This window comes from Sus scrofa, chromosome 13 (genome assembly GCF_054392235.1).
Source record: "Sus scrofa isolate SSC_HxYL_T2T_F1_AM1 chromosome 13, Sscrofa_HxYL_maternal_Yorkshire_Landrace_v2.0, whole genome shotgun sequence".
Taxonomy (NCBI): domain Eukaryota; kingdom Metazoa; phylum Chordata; class Mammalia; order Artiodactyla; family Suidae; genus Sus; species Sus scrofa.
The window spans coordinates 63,918,547-63,942,315 of record NC_139395.1 but is presented as its reverse complement, the minus strand read 5'-3'; the positions used below and the strand labels follow the sequence as shown (position 1 = coordinate 63,942,315).

At 40.4% G+C, this 23,769-nt stretch overlaps 1 protein-coding gene and 1 long non-coding RNA gene across 10 annotated transcripts in view; one reads left to right on the top strand and one right to left on the bottom strand.

Moving 5' to 3' along the window:
* Positions 1-14,244, bottom strand: part of LOC106505636 (uncharacterized) — a 188,482-nt gene extending 174,238 nt beyond the window's left edge. The window contains exons 1-3 of one of the 3 annotated variants that reach the window (XR_002338008.2): positions 13,941-14,224; positions 11,869-12,024; positions 7,868-8,527 (exon numbers count right to left, since the gene is read on the bottom strand). This is a non-coding gene — a long non-coding RNA (uncharacterized LOC106505636). Of the gene's footprint in view, positions 1-7,867; positions 8,528-11,868; positions 12,025-13,940 lie in introns of those variants that run through there. The other 2 variants (XR_014823508.1, XR_002338007.2) reach the window with 2 other exon arrangements.
* Positions 14,239-23,769, top strand: part of SUCLG2 (succinate-CoA ligase GDP-forming subunit beta) — a 929,415-nt gene continuing 919,884 nt past the window's right edge. For 6 of the 7 annotated variants that reach the window (XR_014822455.1, XM_084987035.1, XM_084987034.1 and 3 more), the window contains exon 1: positions 14,302-14,400. Coding sequence is in view for 6 of the 7 variants with exons in the window: in XM_084987035.1 (XP_084843161.1) it covers positions 14,317-14,400 (84 nt within the window). In the remaining variant the exon portion in view is untranslated. 7 annotated transcript variants of the gene reach the window in all.

Here is a 23,769-nt window from a genome sequence, read left to right as displayed (position 1 = left end):
CAGATATGTAATATCATGTGGTGTTTGTCTTTCTCTTTTTGACTTCACTTAGTATGAGAGTCTCTAGTTCCATCCATGTTGCAGCAAATGGCATTATTTTGTTCTTCTTTATGGCCAAGTAGTAATCCATTGTGTATATATACCATATCTCCTTAATCCATTCACCTGTTGATGGACATTTAGGTTTTTTCCTACTCTTAGCTATTGTGAATAGTGCTGCAGTGAACATAGGGGTGCATGTATCTTTTTCAAAGAAAGTTTTGTCTAGATATATGCTGAGGAGTAGGATTGCTAGATCATATGGTAGTTCTATATTTAGTTTCTGAGGTACCTCCATACTGTTTTCCATAATGGTTGTACCAATTTACATTCTCACCAACAGTGTAGGAGGATTCACTTTTCTCCATATCCTCTCCAGCATTTGTTATTTGTAGACTTGTTAAATGATGGACATTCTGACTGGTGTGAGGTGGTACCCCATAGTAGTTTTGATTTGCATTTCTCTAATAATTAGTGATATTCAGCATTTTTTCATTTACCTGTTGGCCATCTGTATATCTTCTTTGGAGAAATGTCTAATCAGGTCTTGTGCCCATTTATCAATTAGGTGGTTGCTTCTTTTGTTGTTGAGTTGTATAGGTTATTTGTATATTTTAGAGATTAAGCCCTTCATAGTTGTAATATATGAAACTATTTTATCCCATTCCGCAAATGGCTCTTGTGTGTGTGTGTGTGTGTGTGTGTGTGTGTGTCTGTGTGTGGTTTCCTTTGCTGTGCAAAATCCTTTTATTTTGATTAGGTCCCATTGGTTTATTTATTTTTTTTATTTCTGTTACCTTGGGAGACTCACCTGAGAAACATTTGTAAGGTTGATGTCAGAGAATGTTTTGCCTATGTTCTCCTCTAGGAGTTTCATGGTGTCTTGTCTTATGTTTAAGTCTTTAAGCCATTTGGATTTATTTTGGTGCATGGTGTAAGGGTATGTTCTAGTTTCACTGATTTACATGCAACTGTCCAGTTTCTTAGCACCACTTGCTGAAAAGACTGTCTTATTCCCATTTTATATTCTTGCCTCCTTTGTCAAAGATTAATTGACCATAGGTTCCTGACTTGGTTTATTGGTTCTCTATTCTGTTCCATTGGTCTCTATGTCTGTTTTGGTACCAGGACCACACTTTCTTCATGACTGTAGCTTTGTAATATTGTCAGAAGTCTGCGAGAGTTATGCCTCCTTCTTGGCTTTTGTTCCTCAGGATTGCTTTGGTAATTCTGGGTCTTTTATGGTTCCATATAAATTTTGGGGTTGTTTGTTCTAGTTCTGTAAAAAATGTTACGGGTAATTTGATAAGGATCACATTTAATCTGTAGATTGCTTTGGGTATTATGGCCATTTTAAAAATACTTATTCTTCCTATCCAGCAGTATGGAATATCTTTCCATTTCTTTGAATCCTCTTTAATTTCCTTCATTAATGTTTTGTAGTTCTTAGCATATAAGTCTTTCACTTCCTTAGTCAGGTTTATTCTAGGTATTTAATTTTGGGGAGTGCATATTAAAAGCTATTGTATTTTTATATTCATTTTCTAATACACTATTATTGGTATACAGAAATGCAACCAATTCTCAATGTTAATCATGTATCCTACTACTTTGCTGAATTCATTGATCAGTTCAAGTAGTTTTTGTGTGGAGTCCTTAGGTTTTTCAGTATATAGGCTCATGTCATCTGCATACAGTGACAATTTTACCTCTTCTCTTCCAATTTGAATACCTTTTATTTCTTACATTTGTCAGACTTCTTTGGCTAGGACTTTCAATACTCTGTTGAATAAAAGTGAGAGTGGGCATCTTTGTCTTATTCCACATTTTACTGTGGAGGCTTTCAGCTTTTGCCCATTGAGTATTATATTTGCTGTGGGTTTCTCATAAATGTCATTTGTTATGTTAAAGTATATTCCCTCTATACCCACTTTGGTAAGAGTTTTTATCAATGAATGGATGTTGGATTTTTTAAATGCTTTTTCTGCAACTATTGAGATAATCCTGTGGATTTTACTTTTCTTTGGTTAATGTGGTGTATGACGTTGATGCTGAACCATCCTTGTGCACCTGGGATGAATCCCACTTGGTCGTGGTGTATGATCTTTTTTAGATGTTGTTGGATTCAGAAGACTAAAATATTGTTGAGAATTTTTTCATCTATATTCATCAAAGATATTGGCCTATAATTTTCATTTTTGGTAGTATTTTTGTCTGGTCTTGGTATTAGGGTGATAGTGGCTTCATAGCATATCTTTAGGAGTGTTTCTTCTTTTTCAACCTTTTGGAAAAGTTTAAGAAGAATGAGTATAAGTTTTTTGTATGGTAGAATTTGCCTGAGAAGTCATCTGGTCCTGGACTTTTATTTGTGGGGAGTGTTTTTATGACATATTCAATTTCATTTCAAATGATCAGTCTGTTCAATTAATATATTTCTTCTTAATTCAGTTTTGGTGGGCTGTATGTCTATAGAAAGTGGTCCATTTCTTCTAGGTTGTCAAATTTGTTAGCATACAATTGTTCATAGTATTCTCTCAAGGTTTTTTGTATTTCTGTAGTATCCATTGAGATTTCTCCTTTTTCATTTCTTATTTTGTTGATTTGAGTTCTTTCTCTCCTCTTCTTAGTGAGTCTGGCCAGAGGTTTGTCAGTTTTGTTTACCCTTTCAAAGAAACAGCTCTTGGTTTCACTCATTTTTTTCCACCTTTTTTTTTTTTTAAATCTCTATCTTATTGATTTCCTCTCTGATCTTTATGATTTCCTTCCTTCTGCTAACTTTAGGTTTTGTTTGTTCTTTTTCTAATTCATTTAGGTCATGGGTTAAGTTGTCAATTTGAGATTTTTCTTCTTTTTTGAGGAAGGCCTGTATTGCTATGAATTTCTCTGTAAGCATTGCTTTTGCAGCATCTCATAGATTTTGAAAGGTTGTGTCTACATTATCATTTGTCTTGAGGTATTTTTTAATTTCCCTTTTTATTTCTTCATTGACTCATTGGTTTTTTAGTAGCAGGTTGTTTATTCTCCATGTAGCCAGTTTTTTCTCATTTCTTTTCCTGGTCATGTTGATTTCATTATGGTCAGAGAAGATACTTGAAATAATTTCTATACTCTTAAATTTTTTGAGATTAGTTTTGTGCACCAGTATGTCATCAATCCTTGAGAATATTCCATGTGCACTTGAAAAAAATGTATATTCTGATTTTTTTGGATGTAATGTCCTGAAAATGTCAATTAAGTCTAACTTTTCCATCATGTCATTTAGGATCTCTGTTGCCTTATTTATTTTCTGTCTAGAGGCTCTATCCATTGAAGTGAGTGGGGTATTAAAGTCTCCTACTATTATTGTATGCCCATTAATTTCTCCTTTCATACCTGTTAGTATTTATTGTATGTATCTGGATGCTCCTATATTAGGGGCATATATATATATTGATGATTATAATATCCTCTTCTTGAATGGATTCTTTTATCATTAAATAGTGTCCTTTTTTGTCTTTCTTTATGGCTTTTGTCTTAAAGTCTGTTTTGTCTGATGTGAGTGATGCAACTCCTGATTTCTTTTTTTTTCCATTTGAGTGAAGTATCTTCTTCCATCCACTCACTTTCAGTTTATATGTGTTCTTTGCCCTAAGGTGAGTCTCTTGTAGACAGCACACTGTAGGCTCTTGTTTTTTCATCCAATCTGCCACTCTATGTCTCTTGATTAGAGCATTCAGTTCACTGACATTTAAATTAATTATTGATAAATATCTATTTGTTGCCATTTTAAACCTTATTTTCCAGTTGATTCTGTGTTTCTCCTTTGTTTCTTTCTTTTTCTTTTTTCTTTTTTTTTTTTGGTTGGATGATTTCCTTTTATTCTATGCTTGTGCCCTTTTCTTTTTAATTTTTGTGAATGTACTGTTTGGTTTTGATTTGTGGTTGCCCTGTTTTTCAAGTGTGTTTCCCCCTTCCTATATCTGCTTGCTTTAGCCTGATAGTCATATAGACTCAAATACTCAAACATGTTCTAAAAAAAACAGAAAGAGAAAGTCTAGATTTTCTTACTTTCCTTCCCCACATTTTATGATTTTGAAGTCTCTCTCTTTTTTTTTTTTAAACATCTTCATGTTTGTCCTTTTGCTGTTCCTTGTGTTTATCATAACTTTTACAGTTTTTTTTCCCTTTAGATCTGTATACTGGCTTATTTAAATGGTTGATATCCAACTGCGATTTCCTCCATCCTATTTCCTCTTACTTCTTTTTTATTTAGAGAAGGCCTTTCAGAATTTCTTTTAGAATGGGTTTAGTATTGCTGTACTCTTTTAGCTTTTGTTTGTTGGAGAAATTCTTTATTTCTCCTTCTATTTTAAATGATATTCTTGCTGGGTAGAGTATTCTACGCTGCAAATTTTTCCCTTTTAGAATTTTGTATATATTTTGCCACTCTCTTCTGGCCTGCAGTATTTCTGTAGACAAATCAGCTGATAGCCTTGTGGGGGTTCCCTTACAATTAATGCTTTTTCTCTTGCTGCCTTTAGAATCTTCTCTTTATTTATTTTTTTATTTTTTTATTTTTTTATTTTTTTTTTTTGTCTTTTTGCCATTTTCTTGGGCCGCTCTCGTGGCATATGGAGGTTCCCAGGCTAGGGGTTGAATCGGAGCTGTAGCCACCAGCCTACACCAGAGCCACAGCAATGCGGGATCCGAGACGCGTCGGCAACCTACACCACAGCTCACGGCAACGCCGGATCGTTAACCCACTGAGCAAGGCCAGGGACTGAACCCGCAACCTCATGGTTCCTAGTCGGGTTTGTTAACCACTGTGCCACGACGGGAACTCCTTCTCTTTATTTTTAACTTTTGCCAGTTTTACTATAATATGTCTTGGTGTGGGCCTGTTTGGGTTCAACTTGTTTGGGGCCCTCTGTGTTTCCTATATCTTGATATCTGTTTTCTTTAGATTTAGAAATTTTCAGACATTATTTCTTCAAATATATTTTCAGTTCCCTTTTTTTTCTTTCTCCTTCTGGAATTCCTATTATGTGTAGATTGGCCCACTTTATAGTATCCCATAGATCTCTTATGTGGCTTTCTTTTCTTTTTTTTTTTTTCATTTGGTTTTCTGTCTGCTATCCTGGTTGGGTGATTTCCATTATTCTATTTTGCAAATCACTTATTCATTCCTCTGTTTTATTCATTCTGCTCTTTAGTGCCTTTAACTCAGCTTGCATCTCTGCAAATGAATTTTCTAATTTTTCTTGGCTCCTCCTTATATTTTCTAGTTTATTTCTAAAGTAATTTCCATTACTGTTCATATCCACTCTTAGTTTCTTTATATTTTCTCTTAATTCTTTAGGTTTTTTTCACTATTTTCTTTTGAACTCGATGCCTGTTAGACTGCAGAGGTCTCTTTCATTACTTGCTCCTTCAGGTGAATTCTCCTGTTCTTTTAACTGGGAATAGTTCCTGAGCCTCTTCATTTTGCTTATATATTTCTTATTCTGTGAATTTAGGGAAAACTACTACTTTAGTTTTGTGTGTGTGTGTATGAGTTCCCCTGCGTATTTTGTTAGGGCTTACTTTTTATTTTTTAGGGTGCTGCACCTGCTTCAGGGGGCATGGAGGCAATGGGCAGGGCTAGTAGCCAGTGCCTAATTGCTGGGCCCTTGATAGCAGCAAAGACCTGTGGGAAGGTGGCACTGACTGCTCCTAGATGCAGGGCCCTGGGAAGTGACAATGATAAGCCATGTATAGGAGGTGCCTGTAGCATTTGGTAGTGGCAGAAGCAGGGCGGGTGTGTTCCCAGGGGAGCAACAGCAACAAAAGGTGCTTGGTTGCAGTGACATCTTCTTTGCTAATCTTTGAGGTGACTGGGGCCACAGGTGGTACCTGTTCACAGGCCCCTAGTGGTGGCAGGCCATGCCCCTCTATGGTGTCTGAGATGACTGCTGTGGTTTGTCCTTATCGACTGTAGATCACGAAAGAAGTGCCACATACCTCTTAGCCACCTGCTGCCCTTAGCCCACACCAGCGCTGCCTGACCACCTAGAGCCCACACAAGAGGTGCCCAGTCACCCTTAGCACGAGAAAGTGGCATCTCACCACCCGTACCCTGTGCCAGAGGTGTCCCGCCCTATGAGACTCCATGTAGGTGCAGGGAAAGATATTCCTATGGTGGTACCCCCCTCCTTTTCTCTGCCTCTCCAACAATGGCACCTTGCTTCTCCTGTGGGCCCAGACCTCCTCTGGAGTTACCTTAGCTGTGGCATTTTGCTCCCCAGCCCATGGAGAACTGCTCTCTAGCCCCTCAGGCCGTCTCCACGTAGTCAACCCTAGTCCTCTCCCAGGAACTGACCTCCAGAATCTAAGTCTCAACACCCAGCCCCTGCCTGAGCATCTCAGGCTGTGGTGTTCAGGGGTGGTGGTACAGATGATTTGTGTGGCTCTCACTCTGCTTTGCCCTCCTCAATCCTACTACTGTGCTATTCTCCATGACTTTGACATCCCTTTGTCTCAGCTGATCTCCCCATTGGTTAGGTGGCTTCCCAGGGTGTGGGTTCTTTTCCTCTGTAGCAGCTCTCTTCCAGAGGTCCCATCCTCACTCCTTTTTTCACACTCTTTTTTTTTTCTTTTTTTTTTTTTTTTTTTGTTCTACCCAGTTACATGGAGGGTTTCTTGCCCCTTTTGGAGGTTTACGGTCTTTTGCCATCAGTAGATGTTCTGTGCAAATTGCTCTACATGTAAGAGGTTGTTTGTTTTCTTTTGTTTTTGATGTGTTTGTGGGAGAAGGTGAATACCACGTCTTACTCCTCCACCATCTTGATCCTTTCCCATTTACTTTTTCTTTAAAACTATTTTTTAATTTTTTTAAAACCACGTGTAAGTTCTTCCTGATTATCTTTTCTTGTCACCACTAAGCTTTTTATATATAGCGAATTAAAACCCAAACAAACAAACACTTCTGGAATATTGCGTTGCTTCATGTCTCCACTGAGAAAGTCCAGGGTCTGCTATTTTATGACTACATTTTGAGGTCTAGACTGCAGGGCTATTTAGAGGCTCCATGCTAAGCTAGAAATGATACAGAATAGGATAAAATTTAGTAATTGAGGTGGTCAAGAAAACTGGCAAGAGTAGAGTTTGGAACTATAGTTTGGAAGCTTTTCTCTCTCTCTTTTTAAATAAATTTTAAGTAGCAGAACCTTTCTTGCCAACACAATCTCAAGTGTCTTTCCTCCCACCCCAGATAAAACACTGATACAAACGAACCTCATATTAGTTTAAAGGGAGAGGCAGTATAGTTTTACTTGGGTCCATGGCCTACTGACCTCCCTGGAAGTCACCTGCAGTGTTGCAGGACAGTCCCTACCTCAGAGACCTGCATCTCTCTGCCCAAAGGCTTTGTCTAGCCCCAGGGACATGACTGTTCTGATGAGAAAGAGGCTAGAACTTTCTCCAGGACCAGCTCTTAACCTATGAGGTTTTGTATTTGGTGGACGAACATGACCACCTCCTCACCCCTTGTTGGGATAATTATGAGGTGATTCCATAACATTCTATAAGAGTGTTCCTGAAAAAATGAAGTCCAATGGCCTTTGGTGTGTTCCACCTTCCCTGTCTCATTTTCCTGGTCCTTCACCTGCTGCCTAGGACCCTCTCTTAAATAAAGTATTTCTACCTCAATTAGGAACCGAATGAATAAAACTTGTACCTAATGGGAACCCAATTGAGAAAATAGTGGGATGGTGCAAAGTTTGTACATATTGTAAATAGTGTAGACCTGTGCGGGCCAATATGGCAGCCTCTAGCTATGAGTAAATATGCAAAATTAAATATAAATTAATTATAATTACATAAAGTGAAAAATTTATTTTCTTAGTTCCACTAGCCAAATTGCAAGTGCTCAATACCCATACATGGCAGATGGCTATGGTACCAGACAGTACAGATATAGAATTTTTCATCATGGCAAAAAAATCAAATGGATAGTGCTGACCTAAATTCAATCCCAGAATGATGAGATTGGCCTCTTCCTAGTCATGATCTCTAGCAACTTATTCTCTGCTGTGAGACTCAGTTTGCATATCTGTAAAAATAAGGCTGTTGAGATGCTTGAGTAAGATAATTTCTGTAAAGCTTTGAGAGAGCACATAGTATTCAATAAATATAGGGGAATGAGAGAAAGAGAGGTGTGGGGGGGGTCTTGAAATCGTCTAAGAACTCCAAGGAACAGTGAACAAAACCACTAGTGCAGTGCATGACATTGCACAGGTTATTTCTCTTCATGAACCTCAACTTCCATTCTTGTTAGGAGGTACTGGTAGACTCCTAGACATCCATGGATCTTTAATTTTCTCATTAGGGTAAATTTGTACTGGTTTCATCTTCATTTAGTTATTCATTTAATTATCCAATATTGCTGGAGTCCCTCCTGTCCTCCAGACACTGTACTGGGTACAGTGTCACGATAGCAAAGACAGTCTCTGTCATTGCAGATTTTTAAATCCTAAAGAAAGAAGCAGACAAGAAACCAATGGGGTAACTGCCTGGTGATAACCACTGAGAAAACCCCCAGCCTTGCTTTCTGGAAGGCCTCCTGAAGTGGGGAGAGGTGACTGAAACACAGGGGATGGAAGAGCCCAGGCCTGGTGGATAACAGGGAAGAGTGTTTCAAGCAGAGAGAACAGTTTAGAACATTCCTTTGGAGGCTTATTCCATATTCCTTGTTCTCATGTAGTAAATTATATATCAGAGGCGTAGGGAAAGGTTAACGAACATAGTAGAAGTGGGATAAGAAATGGAAAAGAGGAGTTCCAGCCATGGCACAATAAATTAAGAATCCAAATGCAGGGGCTCATTGCTATAGAGGCACAGGTTTGATCCCCATCTCAGCATGGTGGATCTGGAGTTGCCTCAACTGCAGCCTGGGTTGCGACTGTGTATTGGATTCAATCCTAGGCCCAGGAACTTCCATATGGGTGCAATAAAACTAAAAAGAAAAATGAATAAAAGGAAAAGATAATGAGAGTAAAAGAAGAGAATTTGATGACTGTTGTCTTTTTCCTCTAGCCTTCTCAAAGTTGCACTACTGGGTCAGCGCTTCTTCAGTTATGGACAACAAATCACATACAATAAAAACGGTGGGATGGGAGAGTTACTTATAAAAATGCAGATCATAGGGTCCCAGGAAGGCCCTATGAAATCAGAACCTTTGGAGAATATGGCCCCAAAGACATTAAAAAAGGAAAACAAAAAACCTCTTAAAGAGGTTCTATTAAGAACCACTGCTGTAACTGCTTACTTCCTAGTGAAGCAGGGCATTTGAAATGGAATGCCTTTATTTATTTATTTATTTTGGTCTTTTTTTGTGTGTTTTCCTAGGGCTGCACCCATGGCAAATGGAGGTTCCCAGGCTAGGGGTCTAATCGGAACTGTAGCCTCCAGCCTATGCGAGAGCCACAGCAATGCAACCTCATGGTTCCTAGTCAGATTCGTTAACCACTGAGCCATGACAGGAACTCCAGAATGCCTTTAATTTTTATTTGAATATTTAAAAGAAGGATGTCTTAATAACACTGAAAGTGCTAACTCCCACAGCTCCGCATTGTAGTGGGAATGTAGATTTTGTTTCCAAAGGGAATTTCTTTCCCACAACCTGGTGCCATTTTTTTCAGTCCCTGTTTATCCACTGTCTTTGTGTAAATGTTTTTCACTCCGCTTTTACCATCTTCTTCATCCACTTTCACATTTGCCAACCAATAGGATGAATGGGCTTTGTTTCTAGTGTTACATCTCTTGTTCTGCACCTTTAGTCTGCTGCTGACCTGGACCCCGAATGCTCTTTCTCTGGGTTTCTGATGATCCTTACTCTTGCTGTTTTTCATCTTGACTTTGACCTATTACTTTGGCTCTAGCTTGGCTTCCCTGAATTCTCTCCGGGATATAGTAAGAATTTCTCTTGAGCTCAGGGCAGTTTTGTCAGAGGAACCATTTTAAGTTTTAGATCCCTTTTCTTCTATGCATCTTATAATTTAAATAAGCCACTGAGAAAAATCATCAAAATTAATCATTTTAATGCATTATTGAAGAGGGGAAAAATAACTTCAGCACAATGGAAGTTCTTTCTATGCCACTGGCAAATAACCCAGTTGAAGCATTGGTTAAAATGGCTGTCACGAACAGCAACAGAGATATTACCTATGTACATAATGAAAGGCCAAAGTGTCTTTGCCTGTAAATTCAAGAACTCTCTTATCCATTAAAAAAGAAATAAGCAAACAAAATCCATAAATGCCCTTTATTTCATCATTGTAATAGTGATTTTCATTCCTGACAAGCAGCAGCATGAACTCAAATATGTTATTCATGAAAACTAGGCTTATTTCTTAAAAAAATTCTATTCAGTTCTACTGATTATAATGAGTTTGCATTTGTCAAATAGTTTTTATGCTTAAATGAAAAGGTAACGATAAACAACAATTGGAACTGCAAGATGCAGGATCCCTGTGCTAGGTTTCCTGACATGGCTCCTTGGCAAATCAGGGCCTTGGGAGTAATCAGTGTGGATATGAAAATGAACACATTATTTCACTGTTAACCTGCATGGCTAAGATGAAAGGGAAGGTGTGTGGGCCTATTGATGTTTTTATTTTCCTTCCTGGAACAATTAACTCAACAAGAATCAGTGTAGGCAGGGTGTGCTAAATCCAAAGTTTGATCAAAGAGTTTCAGAATTTCATATTTCTGTTCTCGGTAACATTTATGAGAAGGGCTACACTGTTCACTCCCAGTTCAAATAAGATACTGTCATACTTGACCTTCATTTTACTAATGGGGAAATGGGCTTGTAAAGATGTACAGATATAAATAGCAAAGAAATAAACATGAACAAGGATTTCCTAGTCAAGTAAACAGTCACTGGGATGTCAAGTGCTTGACAATGCACTGGCAAAATATACACTATTTTAATCCCCTTTTCACAGATAAAGGATTAAAGCTGGGAAATAACTGACCCAAGGTCACAGAGCTTTTACATCACAAGAATTAAGACTTGAACTGTCTGTCTGATGTCTGCTTCAATGTGATCCCAGACAGTACAGAATGTTGTCAGTAGTGCTATTGCCAATGGCCACAGTTATACTCAAACAGTCCACAATTGCAATTTTTATAAAGAAAAAGCATAGAATAGCTGTAAATTCACCCTCAGCCAATGCTTCTACTTGTTGGGGCTGACCTAGACCCCTGGCAGAAGGCAGGTTTTGTGCCAATGTGTCAGACTCTCTGAAAGAGCATTTAGCAATCACCTCCATCTATGATTTACAGAATTTTCATTCTAAATTTAGAAGCCCTGTGGAAGAAGGCAAAGTAATTTGTATCTTAATTCACCAGGAAACCTGAAAGTTTGCCACTAAGGTTTGGTTTTTTTGCTTTTTTCAGTTCTCAAACTAAAGAACCCCAGAGAAAATTACTTAAAATGCAGATCTTGGACTCCATCCAAAGTGATTCTGAATCAGTAGGTCTAGAATGTAGCCTAGGAATACGCATTTGTGAAAGCTACAAATATAATGGTTTCCTGACCACTACTCTCCCCCTCATTCTTGGAGGCAACCACTTTAAACTCTCAATACTTTCAACTGGGTGTGTGTATCTCCACTGTTCTCCAGTACTATCAAGATAACTTATAAAGTTTCAGGAATCTTTAAAGTCTTATCTCAGATTGGCTCTGGTGTTTCACATTATATATCAAACAAATATTTATTAATAACTTATTAGAGGAAGAAACATAACATTTATTAAGACCCGACTATGTGCAAGGTCTTTACATATAACATCTCATTGAATACTTACTGCCATTGTTTGAAGTAGGTAGTTTCCCTGGCTATAGGTTCATTAAGGGCAGAGTTGGGATTTGAATCCAATCAAGTTTCACTGAAAACGCAGTGTTTGTCTCAATAAAGCACAGTGCAGAACTCTTTGGTGGAATCCTTGACCTCAAAGAACTTCCTATTTAGGAAAAAAAGGGTAGAAATGGAGACGTCTTAGCAGGAACTCAAAAAATGTGATTCATTCCACATATGTTTATTGCACACTTTCTTGAATCCTGGCCCAGTGCTAAGCACTAGAGATACTTTATGAAGGTCGTTCTGCTCCATCTCTTCTAACTTCATGGTTGCAGAAATGGTAGAGTAAAAGAATGTGGGTTGTGACACTTGGGAACTGCCAAGACCAGACTTGGGCCCCACATCTGAGGACTTGGCTGTCTTTCCATTCAAACAGGAAAACTCATATGCTACCCAGCCCAGAAAGTCTCCAGTTATATACTGGTGGATAATGAACCAATCAAAGATTGCCACATAGCCTTGAATGGCAATCAGAAAGCTTTGTCCACTCACTTCCAAAAATCCTGCCCTAATAGAAAAATCCCATACTAATAGAACACTCATCATCCAAAGATGTCTGAAGAGGTTCTCCTTTCTCTATAAAATGTACTCTCCTTTCAGATGAGATCTGGCACATTCAGGGTAGTATGGCCTTAGACTGCATTCTCTTTGCAAACCCTTTCAAGTCTCTGCTGAAAGGAATGTGATAGTAGCCAACTCCCTTGCCATAGTACTGTCTAAATAAACAGCTTTGATTAATTCTACAGATGGTCAGCTTCCTTCTGCCAACATGTTCAAAGCTCTCACCAAGTTTAAACATTAGGGTGTGCAAACATTAATAAGCATCTTTGTTCCACCTTGGCTAGGTGGTTGACCTACTAGAAGTAATGATGGACAGGTGGGAACTAAGATTCACTCATGTCAAGAGGAGGGTGTGGTCAGTGCCCAGCTTTGGGGTCTGATCTTAAGCTGTGATCCTGGTCAAGTTGCATAATATTTCTGTGGAGCACTTCCCCTTCTGGTAAAAAGGGAATAAGAGCATCACCCCTTATAAGGTTCCTGTGAGAATTAAATGACCTATATTCAGAGGTACAGAGTACATGTAATAGGAATGAGCATAGGTTTAGCACTGAATACAAAGGAATCCATGAGTCTGTATTGATACAAGGGAATACAAGAACAAATAATTATAGGAGATGGTGAAGCTCTTCTCAGAGTAGAATGTGAACTGAAAAATGTTGAAGGTAATGGACTTAGAAGTCATGATTTTGTAACCATCATAGTAATAACTGATTCAAGAAATAATCATCAACAGATGCTAAATCTAGCCAGTAAAATTATGATGAAGAATGGGCTATGAATCTACGTATCTGTATCTATCAAAAATGGGGAATGAAGCAAAATGTAAAGAAGTGGTAAAGAATGGCATTTTGGGATAATACTCTTGAAATTTTCTGTAGATTTGTCTTGTCAAAATAACAATTAAAAAAAATTAGGTGGAAACTAGCAAAAATTGTCACCTAGTTCTGTTACATTTTACCTTTCCTCATGCTCATAGGCTCAAGAGTAAGGTAAGGTTAAATAAGTTCTGAAATGGCCCTTAATACTGTGGGGAGAAGAAAGTATGACCTTGAACCTCATTTTCACTCCTTATCAGATCCATGACCTTCCGTGTAAGTTAGGTAACCTCTCTGTGCCTAAATTTTCTCTTCTGCAAAAATGGGGATTTTACATTAGTGGCTACTGGGAACGTTGCTATGAGGACTAAATGAGTTCATATTTACAAACTGCCTGGCACATATTAAGCGACTGTGCTACAACTATTTTTTTTTTTTAATTATATATACAGTGCTTAGTCACACAAATAAAACCTTGCTTTTATTCTGGTGATTACTGGTTTAAAATCCTTCCAGAGCTTGGCTTTAATCTTCGGTAAAAAATAAAAAATTCTTACTAAGGTGTAGAAGGTCTCCCCTCAAGTTGCAGCCCAACCCTAGAACAGCCTCTGGGACCCATGACTAGACCAGAGGCCTCCCTTACTTGGCATCAGCTCCGTGGGCCGGTCCTTAGAGCACTCACTGCAAAGACCAATACCAAGGCCTGTCGGTCCCTGGCGCAGTTTAAATCACACGACCCTAGGGCTCCGGATCTGTTTTTCCTCACCACGGTGACCTGAGGTAGCACAGTGAGAAGCCTAAGAGATCTCTGAAAGCTGAAACTGAACTTTGGCCGAGGTGGGCGGACCCAAGGCTCCAGAGGGTGCTCCCCCGCGGGGCGTACGGGGAGGACCAGGCCAGCCGGGGCGGAGGGGGCGGTGCGCCGACGGCTGGGACCCGCCCCATCTGGTCCCCTCCCCCTCCCCCTGCCGCCCTGCCCGCGACCCGTCCCGCTCCCCACGCCGGGTTTCCTGGTTAAGATGGCGGCCCCCGTGGCAGCTCAGGCCCGGAAACTTCTGAGAGACCTGGCGTTCCGGCCCCCGCTCTTGGCGGCTAGGTCCCAGGTGAGCAGGTTCCTGGGCGGGAGCTTCGAGCACCCCAGCCGGGGCCTTACTGTCCCCCCTCCATCCCCCTCTTCCCGGCTTCGGGTGTGCGGCCACTGGGACGCGGGACCTGTGGAGGGGAGCCGCGGGGCTGCGCCCAGGGCGCATGAGGGACCCCAGCACCCCCGCCCGTGTGGGGTCCTAGGCCCAGCGGAATGATAACCCGGGCCACCCTAGTGTCTGAGCCTCTCAGCTTACGCTGACGTGAGCTTCTGGGGAAGGCGCCTGACCCTGTACCAGGTGCTAAAGGCAAGTTCAGGAAAAGTTTCTGGGACTGGGTTTTGGAGTCCTGAGGTTTTAGGATGTTGATAGAAAAAGAAAGAAAAAAAGGCAAACCTAAAAGTTGAGATAAACATTTTCTTTAGGCTCTGGGAGCAGCCTCTCGGCTCTGAGAGACTGTTCCCACGAGGTAAGGGAGAAGCCAGGATATATAGGAGTTTTTGCTGAAAACAAATAATTGAACTTCAGAGGATTACTGCAAATCACAAAAAACCAGATATCTCCTGTTAGTGACTTTAGTGGTTTTCTGTGTATGGAGAGGTGTGAGCCCTTAAGCTCATTGAAATTATTCCACTGATATGCATCTTAATAGTCTAGGGCCAGTATCCGATTTGTCTCCATCCTGAATTCCCTCAGGGCACAACGTCTGGGGCAGCTGCCGTAATTGCTGGCTAGATAGCAGGTAGTGAATGTTGTTTTCCTGAGCTGGTGAACCACATTTTTTGGTTCACAGTTACCTGCTTTGCCAGTTCTGCTTTTGAAACATCTCTCTTGAATACATTTGTTAGGCCACATGATGGATATTATGCCCAGCAGCCCACCCAGTGCTCCCTAGTATGAGTAACTTACCTCCCAGAGTGAGATTTCAGCAGGCTTCCTGCTTTTGCAGACTTCTGGGGTACCTGAGTTGGTAAAATTCAGGGATCAAGGAGAAGGATGGGAATCATCCAATCTCAATTCGGTGAAAAATCAGTATTGGCACTAAAATACATCAGAGCACTGGCCCTGTCCTCTTTCTCTTTGTTTGTAGCAAATAAAAACCCAGACACATGATGGAGATTCTAAAGTTTCCTGGAAAAAGAGGGTCATGTTCAGTGTAATGTCTGCCATGGGCTAGGGAGTAGGGAGGTACAACACAAAAGCAGGTGTAGGTGGAGCTATTCAGCAGGTATAACTATTAACTGGATAGCTATGAGAACTTGGCCCCCAGTAGACTACCTTGTTTAGGTGACAGGAGTCACAGTAGTCAGAAGGCCATCAGGGAGTTATGAGTTAGTGATGAGTCTTGGAGAAATCACTCAGCCATTCAACTTATTCTCCTTAAGTAATATCACTTATTAAGAAAGGACTGTGTGGGGCTCAGTCACATCGAGCATCGTCCTTGTCTGTTTTCCCATTTTTTTCCCCTTTCTTTAATTTCCTGACTTCTCATTTGTCTGTTTTTGTTATTGTAAATTTAAAAGGTGCTAATGCTTATTACTGTAGTATCTTTAATAGGAAGTTGACAGTATGGTGGGATAGCAAAAGAATAGTGGTTTTATCTAATTAGAATCACTAATAACTGTTGTAGTAGATTAAGGAGAATATCTGCAGGTGATCAAGTTCTATTCATTATTTAAGTGTTACAAAAACAAGAACTGTGGTGCTAACTATGAGAAGAGACTGAAATTGGTGAGAAACATGGGGCCTAGGTAGTGAAAACTCAAGCAAAGGAAATAATTGTGCAGAGAAATCCAAGTGGGCTTCTTGCCTTACCAAGAAATGGGAGCCTGAACACAAATGGGAGAATCTGGGTAGCAATATCCCAGTTTTGGCAAGAAAACAGTAAAAGGATCTCCTACCTCACTCCATCTGGTAACTTTAATTCACATACTTGTGGATAATGTGTTATCCTGTGAACTCAAGCTTAGGAGGTGAGAATTTTTTTTTTTTTTTTTTTTTAAAGTCGGGAATAATACACAGTGTTCAAGAACTGAAAGTGGGCATTAGCAAGCATCAGATCCAACAGCTCATTTTACAGGTAGGAAAACTGAGGTCTAAAGAAGTTCAAGGACTTGTTCAAAGTTATAAAGAGAGTTTGTGGCAGAGCTGATTCCAGATTAAAGGTTTCCTTTTCAGTTTACATTATGCAAAGCTGTGGTGTAGGTTTCCTCAAGAAAATACACTATCAGAAGGTGACTTAGTCTGCATAGCAAGAAACTATGCATTACTACTGACGTTTTAATTTTTTCTTTACAAACATCTTAGAATTGGCAATAAAAATAGGTGAGTATTGCTTGAGAAGAGGAACTCTTCATATTCTTGGATGTTTCTTTGTATCTGCTCCACCTACATCTGCTTTTGTGTTGTACCTCCCTACTCCCTAGCCCATGGCAGACATGACGCTTGAACATGACCCTCTTTTTCCAGGAAACTTTAGAATCCCCACCATGTGTCTCAGAAATATGTTGCCACTCTTAGCTCAGATCTTTGTACCAGGCCTTGTGCAAAGCTGTTGTGGGTACATAGTTAAAAGACCCAGTTTCTGCTATGAGAAGTAACTTGAACCACTCTCGCAGAGGTATTATAGAATGGCACTTTATCTCCCCCTCCCCACAGTTAAATTTAACATCTGACCCTTATTCCTAATGCTTAATATCATTGACATTTTTTTTTGTTGGCCTCACTGTTTTGCCTTTGATTGATGTTGTATCCTAATAGGCTAACCTTTAGCCATTTCTTATTTTATTTTTTGGCCACGCCCACTTGCATGAGGAAGTTCCCAGGCCAGGGATAAACCTGTACCACAACAGCGGCCTGAGCCACAGCAGTGACAACACCAGATCCTTAGTCCACTGTGTCACCAGAAAACTCCAGCCATTTTCTCATTTTATATGCACTTTTTTATTCAGCTGATACCCGAACTGTTAGAGGTGCTGATATTTGGAAATAGTAAATGAGGCAGGAAGAGATCTTGGCCACATGATACTTTATTTTAATGAGGGTGAGGAAGATCTAGACTGTACATACATAAACAATGATGAAAATGCTTTCAGCCAGTGACATATGCTCTGAAGAAAATAAAACGGTCATGGGTTAGAGAATGAATAGCTTAGCCAAGTTGAGTGGGGTGTCTTGGATTGGATGATCAAAACCAATTTGACAAGATGATGTTTTGTTTGTTTTGAATTTTTTATTGCACTGTAACAAACATACTAAAGATATACATATTGTAAGTGAATGGTTTGTTGAGTTTTCACAAACTAAACATGTCCACATCAAGAAGTTAGTAATTTGGCAGCAACCCAGAGGGCCAGAGGGACCCCTGGTGCTCCTTCCTGTCACTACCCTTATCCTCAAGAGGTAGCCAGTCCCCTGAATTACAACTGCTTTTGTTCCTTTTGTATTTTATGTAAATGGAATTATGTACTATGCACTCACTACTTAATATTATTTTTATAAGATCCCAGAGGTAACTTTTTGACATTTGGATGGAGACTTGAGTAATGAAAAGTAGCCACCCAGGTAACACTCTGGGGAAGAGAGTATAGCAAGTGCAAAAGCCCGAAGGTGGGACTGGGACTCAACATGCCAGCCAGTCGAAGAGGGGGAAGGTGGTAGTGCTGGTTGTGGTCTGAGAGGTAGAGAGGAGCCGGATCAAGTGTGGACTGGTAGGGTCTGGTAAGGAGTTTTTGAAAACTTAAAGTGCTCAAGTGACTTGCCCAAAGTTATTTAGCTAGTAAAAGAACAGCTAGCTGCCAAAGACCAGCCGTGTAATTACTGTCCTTTGTACTCCCTGTGTCAAATAGGGTAATACAGTAAGGCAAATCCTTGGTGGGCACAGAGATGAGTCTATGCCATTGCTTATGTCTTAGGGGAAATCTTGGCTGAGGGGCCCAAGTTTAAATGGTAAGTGGTAGTCTAAGCATGGTATTTTTGCCTTTTAATACATGATCCATTTCATAATCTCATAATAGCTGGGTGAAGTTCACAAAACTGTTTAGTTGTAAGAGAATCATAGATATTTTGGGAAACACTGACACCCCACCCCCCACCCCCCAGCTTTAGAATCCTTGTATGGTTCTCTACAAAGCCTGGAACGTCTGTCCAGGCATGTGTCTTATTGAAGGAAACTGAAACCATGCCCCTGCTGTTGTATACTTTATTTTTACATTTAAATTTTTTTTTTTTTTTTTTTTTTTTTTTTGCTTTTTAGGGCCGCACCTGTGGCATATGGAAGTTCCCAGGCTAGGAGTTGAATCAGAGCTATAGCCGCCGGCCTGCACCACAGCCACAGCTACGAGGGATGCGAGCCATGTCTGTGACCTATACCACAGCTCACAGCAACGCCGGATCCCTGACCTATTTATATTTAGCAAGGCCAGGGATCAAACCTGCATCCTTATGGATACTAGTCAGATTCATTTCTACTGCACCACAACAGGAACTCCTGTTGTATACTTTAGGGTATATAGCTCCAGCTTAATTTTCTGCTCTTTCCAGAAGTGGGAGGAGAAAGATGAATGCCTGGCTTGTAGAAGTGAAGGACGGAAGTTTATGTGCATGTTGTTGTTATCAGCTAAATGAGGCTATGGAGGCTGCACTGGAAGTTGTGACTTACTTATATCTGCCCTCTTGCCTAGAATAAATACCTTTTTTCTTTTTAAAAATGAAGTACAGCTGCAGTTTCTGCTGTTAGAAACGGAAATCCATCTCAAATAATTTAGATGCTGAACTATTGACTTCTGTATGGGGAAAACCTTTAAGCGATAGCTCTTGTTCCAAAGTGGTTTTGTTAACTGTAAATGAAATATTTCTTTTATGGATGAGTCATGGAGCACACAGATCCATAGTAGTGAGAATTTTGCCACCTTTATATCCTGGCCCAGTTCTATAGGCACAACGCCCAGAAACTCGCTGACTTAGATGGGGGGGAGGAAAAGAAATTAGATACGCAACTTTAGATCTTTGTCCTTCAACTCTCTTCACTATTCATTCAATCTGGAATTGTCACTTGATACATCTGTTGTCGTTCTCTCTCACTTGATGGAAATGTGTTGTCTGAAGAATTAGATATCTGCATGCTTGAGTAAATGGTAAAGTCAGTATACTGATGACATTTTGGGAAATGACACCAGAGTTAGTGTGGTAAAGAAGTTGTAGGGGAGGGCATGCCAGGTGGGGTGGACTATGTGCAAAGGTGGAGTGGGAGAGAGAAGACGGAAAGATTAGAAGAGTCATTGGGAACACTTGGGTATGGAAAAGGAGAGGCAGGTGAGTAACAGAAGTGGAGGGCTGGTGGTGATCTTTTAAGCAAATGAGGAAGGAAAGATGGGCTGTAAAAAGCCCAGAATTTGGCATGGTATAGAACTATATAGCTAAACACCAAGCAAATATTGTTCCCTTAGTAAATATTTTCTGAGCGCTTAGTCTTTGCCCAGTGCTATTTGTTGTAAGCTCCCTGAAGGCAGAGACTATATTGATTTCGATCTTCACTGTAAGCCTAGTGTTTTAGAAAATACTGAGCATGCGGATGCCCTTAATAGATGGGTATTCTATGAGTAAGTGAATTCAGGAAAAAGATACATAGCTCTGCCTTCAAGAGGCACACAGTCTAGTGGCAAAATTGGCCTATAAACCAGTAATTACAATGCAGCATTCAGTAGAGCCTGTGTTCTTAGTCTTTTAAGACTCTGCGTGGTCTTGCATGGTCCTGCGTGGAGCTTGCTGTTCCTGTCTGAAACACTGTTGCTTCTGATCTTGGGCCTTGTTCTTGGTCTTTCATCTTTCTGATTCAATGTGAAGTCTTCCCACAGGGCTTGCCCTAATTATCTGACTCACCCTCTCCCTGGAGATTATTCTCTGCCCCTTGCCTGCTTTATAACAGTTTACCTGGTGGTTTATTATGTGTTTTTAAATTTGTTTTATTATCTGTCTTCCTTCTTTCCCACAAATGTAACAATGTAAGATCTGTGAGGGCAAAGTTTTTTTTCTATGTGCTGCTTTTTTCCCAGCCTTCCTGACCAGGTATTCGGAAAGCTTTTGTGGTCTGAATGAATGTGTGAGGTACACAGAGAGATGAGAGGCAGGTAAATATAGAGAAGCTGGGGGGTGATAGAGATCATTTAGGTAAGTGAGGAATGAAGGTGCTGTAGAAAGTCTGGTTGTGAAAGATCTTTCATAATAATAGGACTGTGCATTTCTTATGTAACAGACCCTGTTCAAAGTGATTTCTCACACATTATGTCCTTAACCCTTATAACATTACTGCAGGGGAGATTGTCCTGTGTTCATATTACATAGAAGGAAACAGAGGCATAGAGGGGTCACATAGTAACCTGCTTAAAATCACAGGGCCTCATGCTGATAAGGTGCTTATGCTATTAAAACATTAAGCTACTTACCAGAGGGTCCTGTTGGGCTGAGCTATCCGGTTCTACTGATAGCTTACGACTCCTGACTCTTTGTTCCTGAGAGATGGGCACTTAGGTGTTTGAGCTAATCCTGACATAGGTGGACAATCAACACTGTAGATTGTCCTCTTATCTCGCTCTTATCAGGCTCTTAGCTGACTCCCTCACTCCCTGGCTCTAGGAAATGGTAACAGAGGTGAAAAAGGTATGAATTCTGTGTCCAGCTAGGACTAAGTTCAGATTTTGGGTCTGCCAGGTACTTGCTCTGCAAATTATTGAACCTGACTGAACCTCAATTTATTGTTCTCTGAAAGGAAATAATTCTTACAGACAGTTACAAAGAGTGAGTAAAATGATATCCATGACATTTGACAGTATGGTTAAATGGTGGGCTCGCAGTGATTATTTCTCTTGCAGTGAATTTGAAGCTAAATTTACTTTTGTTTGTTTTTGTTTTTTGTTTTTTTAGGCTTTATTAAGCCAGATTAGTTTTCCTCTCCCAGATTTGATAAGCATGCCATGCATGGCAGAGAAGTTAGGTACGAGCTTGGTGTTTCCAGAAGTTTTATTTCACTTAGTCCTGCAACCATGTGAGACAGAAGTTCATATCTGGGGAACTTGAGACTCAAAAGGTTCAAGGCCTGTCTGCTTATCTTCATTATTCCACAGGTGGTTTGAAGATCTGGTGAAGCACAAGATGGCAGTGGGGAGAGTTGCATGGGGAGCTCAGGTGACCATCCTGGATGTTGCTCATTCCAGAAATGTTTGTACAGCCTGATGTTGACTTAGTAGATATGACTTTTGGACCTTATGTGCATCAAAGATTTGAGGTGAGGGGACACCAAAAGACTAGACTGTAGTCACACCATGTACCAAAAGGCAACTGGCACATACCCTTCACTCTTTGCCTAGGACACAGCACTGCTTTTAGGGTTTCAGGGATGCTGGAGAAATTGGAATTGCATTTCCTTGGAGGCTGAGTTTTGGGGGATGGTGACAGAGGATCAGGTTTCCTGGTATTCTGAGTTCAGACTTTGGCCATTGTGCTGATGATGTGGCTGCTTTTCCCACTTTCTAGAAAAGATTCCAAAAGAATAGAACATGGATACTTGTCACAAAGGCATAGATTTCTAACATTAGCCTCTAAAATTTAAGTTTATTTTTATTTTAAAATTGGAGGGATTTGATGTTATATATGAATTGATACTGGAGACAAGGCAAAGATTAAGGAATAGGTCTGTGTAAGTTTGGGTCCTGTGAGTGGGAGTGGGATGGGAGTCTGGCATCTCTTTTTCTACCCCTGTCAATTTCTCCATGTGTTAATAATCCTCATTTCTATTTCTAGGGTATCTTAGTCCCAGGGTTGTGACTTGAGGGCCCTGAGGAATTTCAGGAGGGTTGCTTTAGGGAGTTGGAGGTGGGGGAACAGTGAGAGATGAGGCTGGAGACATTAACAGGGGCAAAATTTTACTGATTTTGTGAGTCTGGTTATGGAATTAAGTTAGTTCTTGGGGGCCATTGAAGGGTTATAGACAATGGGGTAGCTGGGGCAGTTTTATGCTTTAGAGTACTCTTCCACATAGCGTGGAAAGGGTTGGAGGGATGTAAGAGTGGAAATCTTTCGGGAAACTGTTTTACTGATTCAGTGCCAGTAATATTTGTGCTGGGATAATAGGTAGGAACTACAACTGGAATCATACTGCTTAGGTTTAAATCTTGCCTTCAACACTGGTTATCTTTGTGAGGTGTGACAATTGCTTACATATTCTATTACAAGCCTCACTTTTTTCTTTTCCATGTTTCACCATCTCTGAAACTGAATGTGTTTGTATACTTGTGTCACAGATTGAGTTCTTTTTTTTCCTTCCCTCCATTGGTACATAAAGAGGAAGAGGATGGTGGTGGTGGTGGTGGGGTTGGATCAAAATTAGGGTTACCACATAATTTACTATCAAATCAGGATAATTTTTTTTGTTTGTTTTTGTTTCTTTTTTTTTGCTTTTTTAGGGCCGCACCTGTAGCATATGGAGGTTCCCGGGCTAGGGGTCAAATTGGAGCTGCACCTGCTGGCCTACACCACAGCCATAGCAACTTGGGATCTGAGTCATGTCTGCCACCTGCACCACAGCTCACGGCAACGCGGAATCCTTAACGTACTGAATGAGGCCCGGGATCAAACCTGCACCCTCATGGATGTTAGTCAGATTCGTTAACTGCTGAGCAGCAGTGGGAGCTCCAAATCAGAATACATTTGAGGGTGAATGTGAGCATCAGGACAGCAGGTGTAACAGAAACCCAGACTGTGCCTGGAAAACTGATATATGGTCCCCTTAACTAAAATGGATTAAATGGTGGCCACAGGGATAGGAGAGAAAGATTGGCGTTATTAAGGAAATTGGCTGGACAGGACTTATGCTTTCCCTGCTGGGTCCCCATTTTTGGCCTCTTGCATCCACTGCCATATACCAAAAAGGTGATAAAAGGCTGTTTCCCGTCCCTGAGTGGAGAGGGTGTGAAGAGCTGGTATAGTTATAAAAGATCCCTGCTTATTTCTGCCGTGGAACCATGTGCTCTGTCCTTAGGCCCAGTGTTCTCTGGATATGTTGTTTTGGCCTCAGAATGACAACAGGCACATAAAAGAAGAGAAATAGAAAGACCCATAAATATGCCATGCTTTCAAAGAGCAGGTTTTTAAACTTGAGCGCATTCAAGAGCTTTCCCAAGCCCCAAGCCTGTCTCATCCAGCGTTTATGGCATTCTGGGCCCTGGTGGGATCCTGCAGTCTGGCTTAGCTATTTCTTTCTGTGTTCTTAGTCCTATGTGGATGATGCAGTTGCTTAAGGCGTCTTTGGTTGAAGGATCTTCTTGGACTTATCTCAGGGTTGCAGGGGGGTGGGTATTATAAGTGACACATACTAGAACTCAAGACTCATCTTCC